This window comes from Pteropus vampyrus, unplaced genomic scaffold, assembly GCF_000151845.1.
Source record: "Pteropus vampyrus isolate Shadow unplaced genomic scaffold, Pvam_2.0 Scaffold37, whole genome shotgun sequence".
NCBI lineage: Eukaryota > Metazoa > Chordata > Mammalia > Chiroptera > Pteropodidae > Pteropus > Pteropus vampyrus.
Genome location: NW_011888818.1, coordinates 7,840,778 through 7,855,813, shown reverse-complemented (window position 1 = coordinate 7,855,813; position 15,036 = coordinate 7,840,778). Strand labels below are relative to the sequence as shown.

At 50.7% G+C, this 15,036-nt stretch overlaps 1 protein-coding gene across 2 annotated transcripts; it reads left to right on the top strand.

The window, feature by feature from the left end:
• The first annotated feature begins 2,441 nt into the window (after positions 1-2,441).
• SPR (sepiapterin reductase) lies at positions 2,442-6,233 on the top strand. 2 transcript variants are annotated; one of them, XM_023529494.1, is made up of 3 exons: positions 2,442-2,845; positions 3,476-3,760; positions 4,209-5,430. In XM_023529494.1, exons 1-3 carry the CDS (start codon positions 2,524-2,526, stop codon positions 4,262-4,264), a joined length of 663 nt encoding a protein of 220 aa, XP_023385262.1. In that variant the 5' UTR covers positions 2,442-2,523; the 3' UTR covers positions 4,265-5,430. The 2 variants fall into 2 exon arrangements, with proteins under 2 accessions (XP_023385262.1, XP_011356466.1); XM_011358164.2 differs by lacking the exon at positions 4,209-5,430 and adding an exon at positions 5,437-6,233 and having other exon boundaries at positions 2,450-2,845.
• The last annotated feature ends 8,803 nt before the right edge of the window (positions 6,234-15,036 follow it).

Here is a 15,036-nt window from a genome sequence, read left to right as displayed (position 1 = left end):
ATCTGAAAAATACAAACAAAACCCAAGGTCATAGTGACAGAAAACAGATTGGTGGTTGCAAGAGGCAGGGGAGAAGAGGGTGAGACAAATAGGTAAACTTTTTTTTTTTAGTTTAAATAAACTGAATAAAAAATGCTCCCGAGTCCAGGCCTGCGGGACACAGCATCACTGTTTTTGAAGTACCCCAGTGATTCCAGTGTGCAGACAAATTTGGCAACCATCATGCTGTTGTTAAAGGAATTCTACGGAATGTGTTGCCTCTGAGATATTACTCACAAATTACTGAAATATTACTTGAAACAAGACTGGCAGTGGGGGAAAGTGTGGGGCAGATAATCATCTGCCTCGGAAAATAATTTTCCTGGATCTCTCCCAATCCATGCAAACCACGCCCTCCTTGGGGGCTGTTTCCCAAAGGTTCCTCCTAGAAGCAGCAAAGTTTAGAAGAGGCTGGGTCTGATTTTTCACCATCCTTTCACCCTTCTCTCCTTTCTTCAAAGCCTGGCACATGGTAGAAATTCAATAAACGTCAGATGGATGAATGGATGGATTGTGCTTTCACCGACCTGTTTTCTGAGGCCTGGAGAACAGGGAGAAGCTACTGAAAATTATTCAAACAGTAGGCTGTTGGGTCAGTACACGAGACTCTAGCTTTAGAGTAATCAGATGTAAGATCTTTTACTTCCATTGTTTTCAGAGAAGTGAAAAGCAGGGCAGCTTTAAATGGTATACACATACACACAGAGTCCTACCTGTGTTCAAATATCGAAAGCCTCCTCACCCTTCCCCAGGTCCACCTCTCCACAATCCAGCACAATGCTTGCGCTGTTCTATGTCTGGACTCTCACCAGTGGGTAAGAGTTCAGCTTTGCATCAAAAGTAGGAAACACAAACGTCTACACCTGTGAGTGCTGAGGGTCTTGGCAAACTGAGTGCACTGTTTCTCTTTCCCAAGAGGCACTGCTGCTCATCTCAACCAGCACCCATTTTGCCAGACCCACTCATTAGTCAAAAGAAGCTGGAAATTCTGGTATTATGTAAAATCTTCCACTTTAGAAATATCGCATCAAACTTAAAAAGAAAAAGAGCCCTGTTTGAGCCAAACAAAGCACAGCTATAGACTATCTGGGCACCACTGTGGCAGGCAGAATTCTTAAAAAGATTAGCCATAGATATTGGAGAACCAATACACCCGGAAGACAAAAACGTATTTTGGGTGTTACCATATACAATTGCAATAAATTCGACAACATTCTGGCTTCCAATTCTAATTTAATCTTACAGACCTTTTCCTTAACTGCCTTGAATTCATACTTGGTCTCTTTTCTCTAACATCATTAGCATAATTACTCGTTTTCTTTGTCCTGTTACATAAAATAGCTTCAAAATAATACTATACATATTAACGATAATAAATCTACTAAATGAAGTTTAAGATTTCTTTGTAGTTTTATTCTTGGATTATGTTCCACGGAGATGTGCAGTCCAAACTGAAAAAAGTTTGTGGTAAAGGCACCAATGTCCACAGCGAAAAGCCCCCTCCCTACCCCCAATTGTTTTGGTGTTGGTAATGATAATCCACAGCACAAGGAAGTTTGCTTGTTTTTCCAGAAACTTCGAAGTTTATCTCTAGGGGAGGAAAGAGCCCTGTGAGAACTTGGGCTGAGTTATCTGAGGTTACTTACCGCCCTTGCTAAACTCTGAAGAGCCCCCCCCCCGCCCCTCTTTAAGGAGATTTGTAGCCAGTTTCCCCATCTTCCCTCGCTTTCTGAAAAAAGACGGAAATATGGGTTTTCTGAAGCACAGGTCTGGACAGGACTTAGGCTATCGCCTCCGTAAACCCGAAGCTGGGAGTAGATGGAATGGCCTACTAGGAAGAGTGTAGCACGCGTGGGTGCAGAATCCCGGGGTACACAGAACTTTAGGGTATGGCGTAGCCAGAAATCTTGGAGGCAGGGGAACCGGCGCCAGCACCACGCTGCTCAGAGTCTGGTAAGAGAGAAGAGTTTTTACATCACTTAGAGAAGCGGCTACGGTTCTCCCGCAGGTGGCGCCTGTAACGCACAGGGAAGCGAGCTCCCAAGCCCAGCAGGGATCCCAAGCCTGAAACTGGCATGGGCTTCATTCAGGGCTGACGCTGGCCTCGTTCGTGAACGCCCAGCACGGAGCAAAATAGCCTGACTAGCAGGAGGTCACTTGTGCCAGAAAGTTGGATCTGGACGTGGGAGGAGAACGCGTCCCAGCTGTGGACTGAACGTGTGGCAGTGCCCAGCTCAGAACTGGGCTGGCATTTCCAGCGGGGAGCCGCGCCTCCACGCCCTTTTGGTTTAGTCCTTTCGCGCCGACTCCTACGCGGCAGGTAGCTCCACTTCAGCAACCAGCGGCCAAGGTCACGTCCGCCGGAAGCCCTGGGTTCCCGCCCTCGCCGGGCGGGGCGCCCGCCTACGCCCTCCGCGGCCCCGCCCCCCGCAGCCGCCCAGCTCCCCGCAGTTTCTGAGGTTCCTGCGTGAGAAAGTACGAAAAATGGAGGTTGGCCGTGGCCAGGAGGGTGGCCTGGGGCGCGTTGTGTGCGTGCTTACAGGGGCCTCCCGCGGCTTCGGCCGGGCGCTGGCCCTGCTCCTGGCCCCGCTGCTGTCGCCCGGCTCCATGCTGGTCCTAAACGCCCGCAACGATGAGTCGCTGCAGCAGCTGGAGGCCGAGCTGGGCGCCGGGCAGCCCGGCCTACGTGTGGTGCGGGTGCCTGCCGACCTGGGCTCCGAGGCCGGCTTGCAGCGGCTTCTCGGCGCCCTGCGCGAGCTCCCCAGGCCCGATGGGCTGCAGCGGGTGCTGCTGATCAACAATGCGGGTAAGACGCCCGCCTGAGGGGGAGGGACGGGGCGGACTCCCCTTGTGAGCGCTTGGAATGCCCAGTTAGCATCCTTTCCTTTCTCCCTCTCATTGCCCCCACCGCTTGGAATTTTCAAGGTGACAACTAAGGAGTCAGAAATGACGCCCGAAACACCTAGTTGTTTCAGCAAGGTGTGGAGAAAGACCCAGTGCTGTCGAATCGGCTCATTTCATCCTTCCCCGCGCCGTCCCCTCCCCCCCCCCCCCCACTTTCCCTTTTAAAGGCCTGGTTTTCCGAAACTCCCGGGAAGTTTCCAGTTCGCCTTACTCAGCGCCCTCTTGCGGAGGCGTGAGTCAGGGCATGGGATCTCCCAGCACAAGTAAATTTCTCCAGTTCTCCAAATGGCCCCGAGTTATCCCACAGTCCCAAAGCGGGGCCTTCTCAGTCTGCAACGTGAGGTGCGTGGGTGCCCATGGTCTCTGTGTGTCTGTGCGCGCGCAGAACTGGGAAAAGAGGCATCTTCAGAAGCCCCTGTGAGACTCCTCCTCAAGTCTGGATGGGAAGGGGGTTTCTGGAGGAATTTGGAGAGAGCTGGGGGAAAAGAAAGCCCTACTTTTACTAGGTGATTCTTAATGTCTGGTATTTCAGGCACTCTTGTGTCCAAAGGCTTCGTGGACCTGGCTGACCCAGATGAAATGAACAGCTACTGGGCTCTGAACTTGACCTCTATGCTCTGCCTGACTTCCAGTATCCTGAAGGCCTTCCCGGACAGTCCTGGCCTCAGCAGGACGGTGGTTAACATCTCATCCCTCTGTGCTCTGCAGCCCTTCAAGGGCTGGACACTGTATTGTGCAGGGAAGGCTGCCCGTAACATGATGTTCCAAGTCCTGGCCACAGAGGAACCGAGTGTGAGGGTACTGAGCTATGCTCCAGGTAGGTGGAGCATTACTGCCGTCCCCGTCCCCCAGAACAAGCTGGTTCCCCTCTGGGGGCTGGTCAAGGTGTCTAGTCTGTCCCTTCTAAAAAAGGGCCCACAGAGTATATTGTCCCTGAATCATGATCTGTCACTCCTTAAGGGAAATACAGGCTCCAAGGAAGTTAGAGCTGGCAGGGTCAGGGAGCCATAGAGAGAGAGTGGGGAGCTGCCTGGACTGGAGGGTGGGGCCAGAGTTTGAGAGGCAATTAGGGTTTAAATTCCAACCCTGTACTCCATTTCCTTATGTAAAATAAAGAAGAGCCCAACTGTTACTCGGGGCAGTTTGGAGGACTGAACGAGGTAATATATGTGAAAATAATCCCTAACTGTGAAGTACTGTCTAATTGTTAGATAGGAGTTAACACACTGTATTATCTTCATATGTATAGTTCTCTCTCTTGATAGGAAAGCCTCGAAGGCAGGGACTGTGTTTCATGAAGTGTCCCACTGAGTCAATCTGAGAAAATATTAGTCGAATGAAGAACAGACAGACGTCGTTGAATCCTGAATTGTGCTGGAAGGTTGTGGAGGGAGGTGCTGGGGTAAATAAGATAGGGCTCCTGTGCTCACAGAAGTTAAAGTGTAGGGGGTCTTGTGACACTTTGTCTAGTTTCTCATCACCTGAGATGCCACTATGCCTTTCTTAAGTGAGGCGTCTATCCTAGGCTCGAAGTTGCTGGAATTAGAAGGTTGTAACATAGCTATTGTGTAATGTCTGAGCAACTTAGATAGAGATCCAGTAGTCTATTCCCCTTGGCACCTTGGGGTCAAAGAGATAGAATGACCTGACCAAAACCCAGCTGTTGCAGAGCCAGGATCAAAATTTGCCTCCGGCTCATAATCAATGCCATTTCTACTTCCTCATGCTCTCCAGTACCAAGTCCCCGCTCCCTGACACATACACAGTTATTCTTCCAGCCAGCATTCAACTCAGCACCCACTCTGAGCTCAACCTAGGATTCAATCAACAGTGAGCAATAAAAACCATAGCCTGGAGTGGAGCAGACTCCAAAATGCCTTGTGACTGGGTTAGATCTTAGGAGACTGACTGCCTGAGAATTATAAGGAAGTTGACCTTTTTTTGTGGCCACCAAGGCCTGGATGAAGGCTGAGGCCAGTCAGGTTTTCATTTCAGTCTCTGGGAGAATGTTCTAACAGGTGTCCAAAGGGAGAATGTGCTGTTTGGAAAGGTAGCAGTACCCGCTTACCAGGGTGCACAGCTACTTGAAAAACTCAAAGATCAGGAGGCCAGTTCTCTCTCCAACCCTGAGATTCCTTATTTTCTGCCCCTGAGGCCCATTAACTCCAAATTCTGGGGTGCTGTGATTCCTATATTAAACATAGAGTGCCTGTAAGAGTTCTCTCACATCTCCTCAAGGAGGCGCTGGTTGGACAGAAGATGATATTCTTGGTTGTAAATGCGGTTGTGTAGAGGGACCGTGTTCAGTGGGCATTGGAATTCGAGTGAGTCTGGAGCTCAATAGTGACAGAGTGGAGCCTTTGGTGACCCTGACCTCACATGTCAGCCAAGATGAGGTGTTGCCTCTAGCCAGACATGACTCCACCCCGCTTCACACACAGCAGGGCCCCTGCCTCAGCTGTGCCCCCTCATCATCTGCTCTTCATCCTCTAGGGCCCCTGGACACAGACATGCAGCAGTTGGCCCGGGAGACCTCCGTGGACCCAGACATGCGAAAAAGTCTACAGGAAATGAAGACAAAGGGGAAACTGGTGGATTGTAAGATATCAGCCCAGAAACTGCTAAGCTTGCTACAAAAGGACGTGTTCAAGTCTGGAGTCCATGTTGACTTCTATGATGAATAAGCCTCGGCTTCCTGAGGCTCTCTTCCTCCTCTTTCAGGCACACCCAGGAGCCCTACTCCCACATTCTGCCACAGTGGCACCGCCAACTGTGCTTTACATAGATAAAGCAGTGATGCCTACTATCCTTCCTCAGACCCTGTAAGCTGTGCCTGCTTCAGGTCACTGGGGTGCCCAGTTCTCAGGGGTCTGTTTGAGCACCCTGAGTTAGGAGGCTTGAGAGAGAGAAGTTATGATGTTGGTGTTTTCTCCAGAACTGGAATTTTAGGGATGGGGATGGGAAAAGCAGGACAAGAAGCTGAAACGTTGAGAGGGGGTTGGGTCTCTTGCCCATGGCCAGTCCATGGAGAGAGGTGGGTAAGCCGTGTCAAATTGGAGGGCCCAGCGGATTCACAGATAGCCTGGCAGGGAGGGAAGACAGTGCAGGTTCTGGCCCACAGGGATACCCCTTACTCGGAGACTCAGGACCTTCTGTTGAATTTCATGACCTCGTTCTAAAGCCTTCTCCCTCCAGAATCTACCCTTTATCCTCCAGATCGGGGAAAGGGACCCTTGAGAGTTTTTGTACGTGTCAAAGGCAGATACAAATAAAAGGCGAATTGTCCTTTATTAATGCCTGGAGTACAATAATGTCTCTGATACATAGTCCATGACCTACTCCCTTGTTTACTGGGCCCAGGGTTGTTCCCGAGGCCATTAACCCAAACTCAGAGTGCTGGCCTTGTTTCCCGGGGAGTTGTCTTGGGGCTGTGTGCCTTTTTCACCAAGTCCTGCCCACGTTCAAAGTTGGCCGAAATGGGCATCCCCAGGCACCTGTTCTTTCTTCATGCCTTTGCCTGTACTGACCAGTCTTTACTACCCTTTGCTCACCCTTGACTTGTTCAAAGAGCATCCAGCCTTTAGGGCCTGACTTGAGTCACTCTGGCCCTCAGGGAGGGGTCCTTTCCCTGGCTCTCGGATTCCCATTTCTGCCCCTTGTCTACATGCTCTAAATGGGTCCCAGCTCCTCTGGAGGCCTGTTGGGGGCCCTCCTGGTAATGTCCATCTGGCCCATGGTCCCAGTTTTCAGTGGGGTGGGCGTAGGACCAACATGCCTTAGGGGAAGGTGGGCAAGATTCCAAGAGAGGGAAACCCTGAGAAACCAGAGACGTAACCAAACCCACCCTGTGGGTGGGTAGATGTGGGTGGGCTGGGAGCTCTGCAGTGGCGGTCTACGGTCAGCCCCTTGCAAGCTTATATTTGGGTAGAGAGAGCATAGGCCCTGCCAGCCATCTTCAGGACTGCCCTGCAACTGATCATGGGAGAGAGAACTCTCTTTACTCCTTGTGCACAGCAGAGGGCGCACAGAGGCCGTGCCTCCTGGAGAACTCCCTCCAGCTCTTCTGGCTGGAGCCAGGCCCTGGGCTGGAGCTGGCAGTGCCCTGCTGGGTTCCCTACGAGTGAGTGAGCAACTCACGCTCGCGCTCACTAGAGTCACGATCGCTATACACAGGTTGCTGCTCTGCCACTTAACAAATGTAACCCAGGGCAACTTGCTTCCCTGTGCCTCAGTGTCTTTATCTGAAAAATGTGGATTAACATGTGGTGCCTCCCTCAAAGGGTCTGGTATTAAATGACCTAATGTAGCGCTCGCTAGCATTGCAGTATTTGCCCCCACAGGTGCTAATATTATTCGTTGCCTTTTAAGATCCAGATCCAGATTCTCCTGGAGTCCCCCTTGCAGCCTCATTTCCTCATGGCCCAGATGCCCTCCCGTTGCTGACTTGAGGGAAGAACTCCCACTGTGCTGCCCCTGTTCTAAGCCTTGGTTTGGTGGGCGTTCAGTCTGGACGGCTTGTCCTGGACTCACTGGACCCTCAGGAAAATGCATGAGCCTTGGAGTCAAGAACCCTCGGTCTAACTTCCCTCTGTGATGGAGATGCTGTGGGGTTTCCTACAGGGCCCCCTCCCTCTCTGGGCTTTAGTTTCCTTAAAACAGATGCGCTCTAAGATTCCTTCCTGCAAACCTTTCTCCAAGTGGTTTCAAACATGGTCAGGCTGCATCTGAGGATGTCGAGTTTGCCTCTGCAGGTGGGGCTGGGCCAGCCTGGGCAGCCCCTTCTGTCTGGTGGGCGTTGGTGGATTTCCCCACCTGGCCCCTTGCTCCCTCCCCTGGGACTGTGAGGGCAGTCAGCGCCAGCCAGACCTGCTAGTGGATGCTCCCGCAAGGTGGCTGAGAAGAGGGTGAGCCCTCCTTGCTCCCCAAACCCAATCCTGAAGTCTTCGGCCTGCGGTGCTGGGCAGCAGGGCCAAGCCTGGATGTTCTCTCAGACTTTTGAAGTACAGCCACCTTCCCAAGCCCTCTCCCCACAGGCCGGGTGTCCAGAACCTTGTGAGGAGTGCCACATGTCCCCACAAGGTGGCGAGAGCCTCACGCCTGACACTTGTTCTCTCTGAGTCCGGGGATTTAAGAGCCTTGGGAATGACCCTAGACCTGTCTCTCTTTCTCCCTATCCTCTAGGATCCAGGGCTCTCTGAGGCCCCAGGGAGCTGGGGAGGCAGAAAAGGCCAGGATCACTCTCCCTGTCAGGCCCTGAGGCCTCCTCAGTGACCCACAGGTCTGGCCACAGGGATTTCCTAGCCCTCACTCCTTGGCCTGGACTCCCCAGGTCCGCCACTTCTGGGGCACCAAGACTTTCTTGCCAGCCTCAGGGCCAAGAGCAGCCACCCACCAGAGGGGCAACCATCTGTGTTCCTAAAGTGCATGGCCTCGCCTTGGCCACCACGCACAGGAGCACGTGAAAGCACACACAATACATGCCTGCACATGCCAGAGCCCAGCTGCCAGGTCGAGCGGGGCCTCGGATTAGCCAAAAGACAAATAAGATTTCTCTTTGTTTTGGCATGAATGGGCTGGGCAAGTTTTTGGTTTTGTGTTTAATACCCCTGAGCTGGGGGCCAGCAGCTGGCCTGTGAGGAGCAGGGTAGTGAGGGGAATACTCCAGGCCCACCCCAGGGAGTCCAGCACCTCTGTTCATGAGCATGACCAGCTGGAACTAGGTCGAGGAGGAGCTGCCCCACCCCCACCCTAGCCCCTAATTCCTGTTTTTTTGTCCCAGGAATACAACACAAGCTGGTGCCTGAGTCCACTATTTGAGAAGCCCGGAGGTGCCCAGCTGCTCCTCCCTCCCCACCCAGAGCCACTCCTTCAGGACTCGCTCCATCCTAGCATCTGCGCATGTCTCACCTGGGGCCGCAGAGTCTGGGAAACTGCCTTCTGGCCTCCTTCACACAGAACCACAGCCTCTCCCCACAGAACATGGCCTCCTATGAGAACACGTGTGTGTAGCAATTCCCAGCCATGCAGCCCATGGGTACATCCCCGTGTAACATGCCCAAGAGCGCTGAGCTGTGCTCTCTCACCACAGGGGTCCCGTGTGGTGACAGGGAGGTGAGTGAAGAGCACTTCCAGTTGCCAGAGCAGGGAACCCACAGGGTAATGCCTCTGCAGTCCCCACAGCATCTCTCAGTGATCTGGGAGAAGAGGAATGGAGCAGGCCACTAGCCAGCTTGCAGGGAAGTTAGCTGAGGAAGCACTTGGAGCCTGGGGCCAACTGGGGAAGCTTTAAAGGGTAGCTGAGGAGAGGATAGAGTGAGCCTTCCTTGGCCTCCACCCCAACCCTGAGGTCTTCTGCCTGCGGTGCTGGGAGGCAGGGCCAAGCCTGGATGTTCTCTCAGACTTACAAAGTAGAGCCACCTCCCCACTCCCACCCCAGAATTATAACTTCCCAGCAAGGCTCCCCTACCTTGCCTTTTGTCTCCCATTTCACCCATCCTCGTGCACTCCCCCTCAGCCCTACCTGCTTTTAGTGTGAAAAGAGAGAGCCCTGGAATTCTACTTTCAGGGAGGGGTTGTGGGAAAAGAGGAAGGGAGAAGGAAGTTCCTTTTTACCTTCAGGGGCTCTACCTCTCAGGCCTAACCTCTTCCCCAGCGGGCCCCAGAGACTCAGAGAGATTCCTTAGCTGACTGACCTGGAAGCTGTCTGGTGGTCTCTTAGTCCACAGGCCCATCCCCCTACCCCCCTACCCCCAGAGAATGGGAACAGAGGGGCCTAGCTTTCACTCCTCAGACCTGGTAGCTTCTTGTGGGCTGCAGGAGTCTGTCTGGTCTGCTGCTACAGAGGTCTTTCCTGCCTGGGCTTTGTACTCTAAGCCCCGGCTTGACCCAAGTGATCAAAGACCTCAGGCTTAAGAGGCTGTGTATATCCCGCAGACTTTACCCACTGAGGCATTGTTGCGTGGTTCAAGAATGAATGAATGAATGAGAAAATGTGAGAGTGAGCAAGCAAGTGAGCAAGTGAATGCTGTCGCGACCCACTTCCCTGTGTATAGTGAAGCCTTTGAAGGGCTTGGGTGTGATGACTGGTACCTGGGAGTTGGGCCTCTGCACACCAGCCCCAGCTGTATGGGTCCCCACCCAGATCAGGCATTCCTATGTGGGGATTCAAGGCCCCCTTGGAATCCCTAAAGGAAAGCCCACATGTGGGTATTGTGAAGGTGGGTATGGCTGACCTTCGTAAGAATCATCTCAGGAGTTTTCCAAAAAACTCTCTGTCTCTTTGCTCCTCTTTCACCCAGATGACGATTCAGTGGATTTAGGTGTGTCTCCACTTTTTATTGGAGCATTAAAATGTGCGCTGTGAAAATAATTAATTTCAAAAGTGAGCTGTAAACCTTTCAAATCAAAGTGGTATTGCTAGTAATCAAAGGAGGCAGCCCCTCAGAGAAGGGTAAGTTCAGAGGACAGAGTCAGTATTAGGGGTTGGGGTTTGTCCAAGGTCATAATTAAGGATGAATATATGGCCAGGGTCAGGGCCACTGTAAGGCCAGATTTGGGGTCAGCACAGGACCACAACTAAGTTCTGTCTGTGGTAAGGTTTGGGAATATGGAGAGGGAAACAGGAAACTTTGAGAGGCAAAAGAGGCCTGCACTATGGGCGTTTAAAATGCTTATATACACATAAATGGTGAGCATCCCATTAGGAGGGGAAGGCCAGGCCTGAAGACAGTGACCAAGGTTGGGGTCTGCTCTCAGCCACAAGACAGCCCGGATTCCCCTGTCTCCTGTCCCCTTGGACAGGAGCCCTCTGCACAGGGCAGGGACAGCTCTATCATTATCTGGAACAAAATGGGCTTTCTCTAAGAGTCCATCCTGTGGCCTGCCTGGGTGGGAAAGGACAGAGACCAGGGGCAAAGTAAGGGAGTTGAGAGAAGGTGAGTCTCCTGAGCACTCTAGGCCAAGACACAGAAAGACACTTGAGAGTGAAAGACTGACATAGGATGAGCAGGACACAGAGGAAGATGGAGAGACACAGGCAGGAAAATAGAGACAGAAAGATTAGAAAATATAATAAGACAGATTTTGATGGAGGGAGAATGCAGGAGAAGCCATACACACTCTCATACACTCATACACTCTCTTTCTCTCACATACACACTCACACGCCACACCCGGGTGTGTGCTCACGCAGCTTCCCTGAGCCTCTCTGGAAATAATCCCGCTCTCGACGCCCGGGCCTCAGCTGCACAGGCAGCTCTGAGCTGTTACCTTGCACATCTGTCAGCTCCAAATGTAGAAGCTGTCGTAGGGTTGTGTGTGTGAGTGTGAGAGTGTGTCTGTGCATGCCTGTTCCTCCCAGAGAATTCTGAGGGCCTTCACCTGGCAGAGGGAGATCCCCGAGGGTCCTGGAGGCTTTCCAGAAAGTCCATATCCTGGGAAGCAGACCCCACTCCTTCCAGTCCTGCACAGGGAGAGGCCCAGGGGCCACCCAGTTCTAGGAGCTAGCCAGCTCGCTGGACTTGGCTTCTGTGGCCCGGCTTGTCCACTTACAGCCATGTGGCCCTGGGCAGTTAGAACAGCTGGTTTCTTCACTTGTCAGGTGGGAATGTAAAATTGCCATGCCACCTGAATCCCAAAGGGGTGGTGACGAGCACCTGGTCTCATGCATGTTGGTACTCCTGGGACACCTTGACATCCTGTCTATTACAGCTAGGAATTCTGTCTGTGTCCACTCCTGACTTCTTAGGGTGCACCTAGCACATAGGTCCATCTGGTGGCACAGGGAACACTGCCCTCCTCTGGCCTGCTCTTCTCCCAACTGCTTTTCCTACCGAAAATGAGGATGTGCGTTGGGCACCGGCTCTTGGCTGCAAACATCTGAGAACTTCGGACCCTGAGCATCCAAGAGCAGAGAGGGTTGGCACAAAGCCTGGGGACACAGGAATGCTTAACTCTTTCTTGTAAGGATCCTTAAGTAGGCCCTGTGCCCTTTCTCTCTGGTGACCCTTTCCAAGTTTTCAGCCCTCCCCCATCCCCCACACGTTATGAAGTTTTTATGTGTTTTCATTCCCTCCTGCTTTAATCTAAGCTTATCATAATGAGATTTTACAGTAATGAGAAAGAGGTCCCAGAAACTATCCAGAAGGTCCTCTTACTTTACACTCTAAGAGGAAACAGAAACCCTGGCCAAAGGGACCCAGCCCCTATGTCAGGCTCTCCCCACAGTACCATGCCCACCTAGGTTAGACCTCCCCAGACCCGCAGAACTGACTCTTTCAAGATATAGAGAGTACAGAGGCCCTGCCGCCCATCCCACAGGCCGGCAGCCTCACTCCTGCCCATCTTGACCCCCAGGCCTTCTCTCGTGCTCCCCTCAGATCCACTATCCATTCTGCCTAGAGGTTGGACGGAACATTCTAGGCAGGCTGCGGGTACTTATGTCGCTCAAAGCAGGATGCTCTGAGGGAGGAGATGAAACCTAGGCCCTTAGCTCTGTGGCTCCATCCTTATCCTTTCAGGAAGGGAAAAGGCCATCATTGAGGTGTGTTTTCTCCTGGGGCCGAGGTCTCTGTGTGTACATATATGAATGTATATGAACCACACATGGGCCTCCTCTGGACCCAGTGATGTGTGTGGGTGTGTGTAACTGTTTGCCACCTTAGTATTATTAGTCATACAATTGCTTTAACTTTGGTTATGCATGGAGGGGAGCTTGTATTATTGTATGTGTACCTATAAGCATTTCGATATTAAACTTCCAGATGACAGTGTATGCATATGAATGTGGATTTGGGTGTACAACCATATGTACATACCTGTAAGACTATTGTGTGAATGTGAGTGCAGTTGTAAACTACTGTGAGTGCACATCTGCATTTACATTTGAATAACAGTGGGTTTGTGTGCTTAAACTCTAAATGCATGCAATAGTGTGCATACATGTGACTCTGGGTGATTCTGTATAACCGCATGTTGTGTCCTTGGGGTTGCTCTCAGTTTATAACTGGGCGTGCATGTGTATGCTTGCAACAGGGTACTGCCTTGCAAGGATGAACCTATACAAAGCTGTGCATGAGATTTAACCAGCGTATGTGTATGTCGGTGTATGTGTGTGTGTGTGTGCGTGCACACACGTGTGTGTGTCTATCTGTCTGGGTGTGATTTTGACATGGTTCAGGTGTTCCTGGATAAATGGGTATGTTCAAGCTTGTGACTGAGGGACAACAATTGGATGTTGACAAATTCCAGCCACCCTTAAGCCATGTCCAGTGAGAAGGAAATGTGTAAATGTGTTTGTTAAACAAAAGAATAGGTCCTGCAGTGGTAAGAGTAAATCAAGGAAGACACTCTCTCCCTCTCTCTCAATCTCTCGCTCCCTCTCTCCCTCCCTCTTCCTCTCTCCAGGATCGCAGCCCCTCTCTGGCGTCGTTCCCTCACACCTAAGCCCAATGGTGTTTTGCAGTCTTTCAGCTGTTACCTCAGTCCCTCCTCGCCTCATTCCCGATTCACTCCGTTGCTATAGGTATGTTTGAAACCCCAGCGTGGTAGATTTTAATTAGTCTTCCTACAGATGGCCAATTAACATTCATTACTTTTGCCTTGAGCGATTAATTATGAGTTTGGATAGAAAAGGAGAGAAGAGGAGAGGAAGATGGGCAGGTGAATGAAAGGAGAAAAGAGAAGGGGGTTTGATTGGGAGTTTGGAATTTCTACACAGAGCAGGCTGGTGGGGGAGAGGGTGGGAAAGAGCCATTTGAATCCCCTTCCTCCCAGGGGCCTCCCTCAGCCCACAGCTGCTCAGGGCCCCTAATCGGCTTGGCTGGCCCAGCCCTCCAGGAAAATAGCGCTCACACCCTCTTTGGGGCATCCTTAAGCCTTTGGTGTTCCCTGACCCCAGCTTCTTTCATAATACCGCCCCTCTTGTGTTTCCTGCCAGAGCTGGGTGGGAGCTGTGTCAGGAATCATCCAAAACGCAGCAGATAACCCAGAAATGAAACTCCACGGACATCCATTCATTTCTAGAATTGTACAGCAGCTCATTATACAGATGAGGAAACTGAGGCTCATGCAGGAAGTGACTTCCCCAGACTCTGCATCTCAGGAGGAAAGTCCAGCTTTGTTGACCCCTGGCACAGTTCTCTTTCCACTGCAATCCAGCTGTTTATAAAGACTCTCTGCAACATTTAACATTGCAATCTGGAACACACTCTCCTGCATCAGACAGAAGCATCCTTCAAGGTTTCAAATATAATTCATACCCTCTAGTGGGCACCCAACTGCCAAATGTTCACGTGGTTTCCCAGCTTATTAAAGACTTCCTGGGTGATGTTGCCCTGTTTAGGAGCTGTGGCTATGTTCCTTACCCTAAATTCATTCCAGGAATGGAGGATAGACTCCAAAATGTAAACAGTGGTCTTGTGGGTGGGAGGATTACAAATGATTTGTGTTTTCCTCTTTAAATTCATCTGTATTTTTTACTTTCTCTAGCACAAATATACTGCTTGAACAATATAAAGTAAGATTATATGTTACTTGAGATTTTTTCAAAATATATTTGCACAAAGAAACAGAAAAGGAGTCCATGTTAGTTTATGGTCTCTTTTAAAGATCATATGTACATAAATATGTACATAAAAAATTTAACACTACTTATTGCTTGAGTTAGTTATCGCCTGCCTGGATACAAGTTGCAGTTCTGCCACCTACTTAAACTGTGTCTCAGTTTCCTCATCTATTGAGTTAAAAAGAGCACCCATCTCATAGGATCAAGAGGATTAAAAAAAATAATGTATGGGAGGTCTTAGAATAGTGCCTTGCATCTAGAAATAGCTCGATAAATATTAGTTATTATTAATATTAATAACAGATTTTTAAATAATGATATCTGAGTGGCAGGATTTCAAAGAATTTTTATGTAGCTCTTTTTGCTTTTCTGTACTTTGAAATTTTTCCATAGTGAACATGCATTTCTCTGGTAATAAGAAGAAAGGGTAATAGAAAGAAAGAAGAAAGAAAGGAGGGAGAGAAGGAAGACAGGAAGAAGGAAGGGAGGAAAGAAGGGCAAATGTTCAAAGAAAATGTAGTTTTGCCATT

Bases quoted from the DNA above. Each gene is read 5' to 3' on its own strand.
- SPR (XM_011358164.2), top strand. From the start codon at position 2,524: ATGGAGGTTGGCCGTGGCCAGGAGGGTGGCCTGGGGCGCGTTGTGTGC. The intron at 2,846-3,475 runs GTAAGACGCCCG...CTGGTATTTCAG, and splicing joins GCTGCTGATCAACAATGCGG to GCACTCTTGTGTCCAAAGGC. The intron at 3,761-5,436 runs GTAGGTGGAGCA...TTCATCCTCTAG, and splicing joins GGTACTGAGCTATGCTCCAG to GGCCCCTGGACACAGACATG.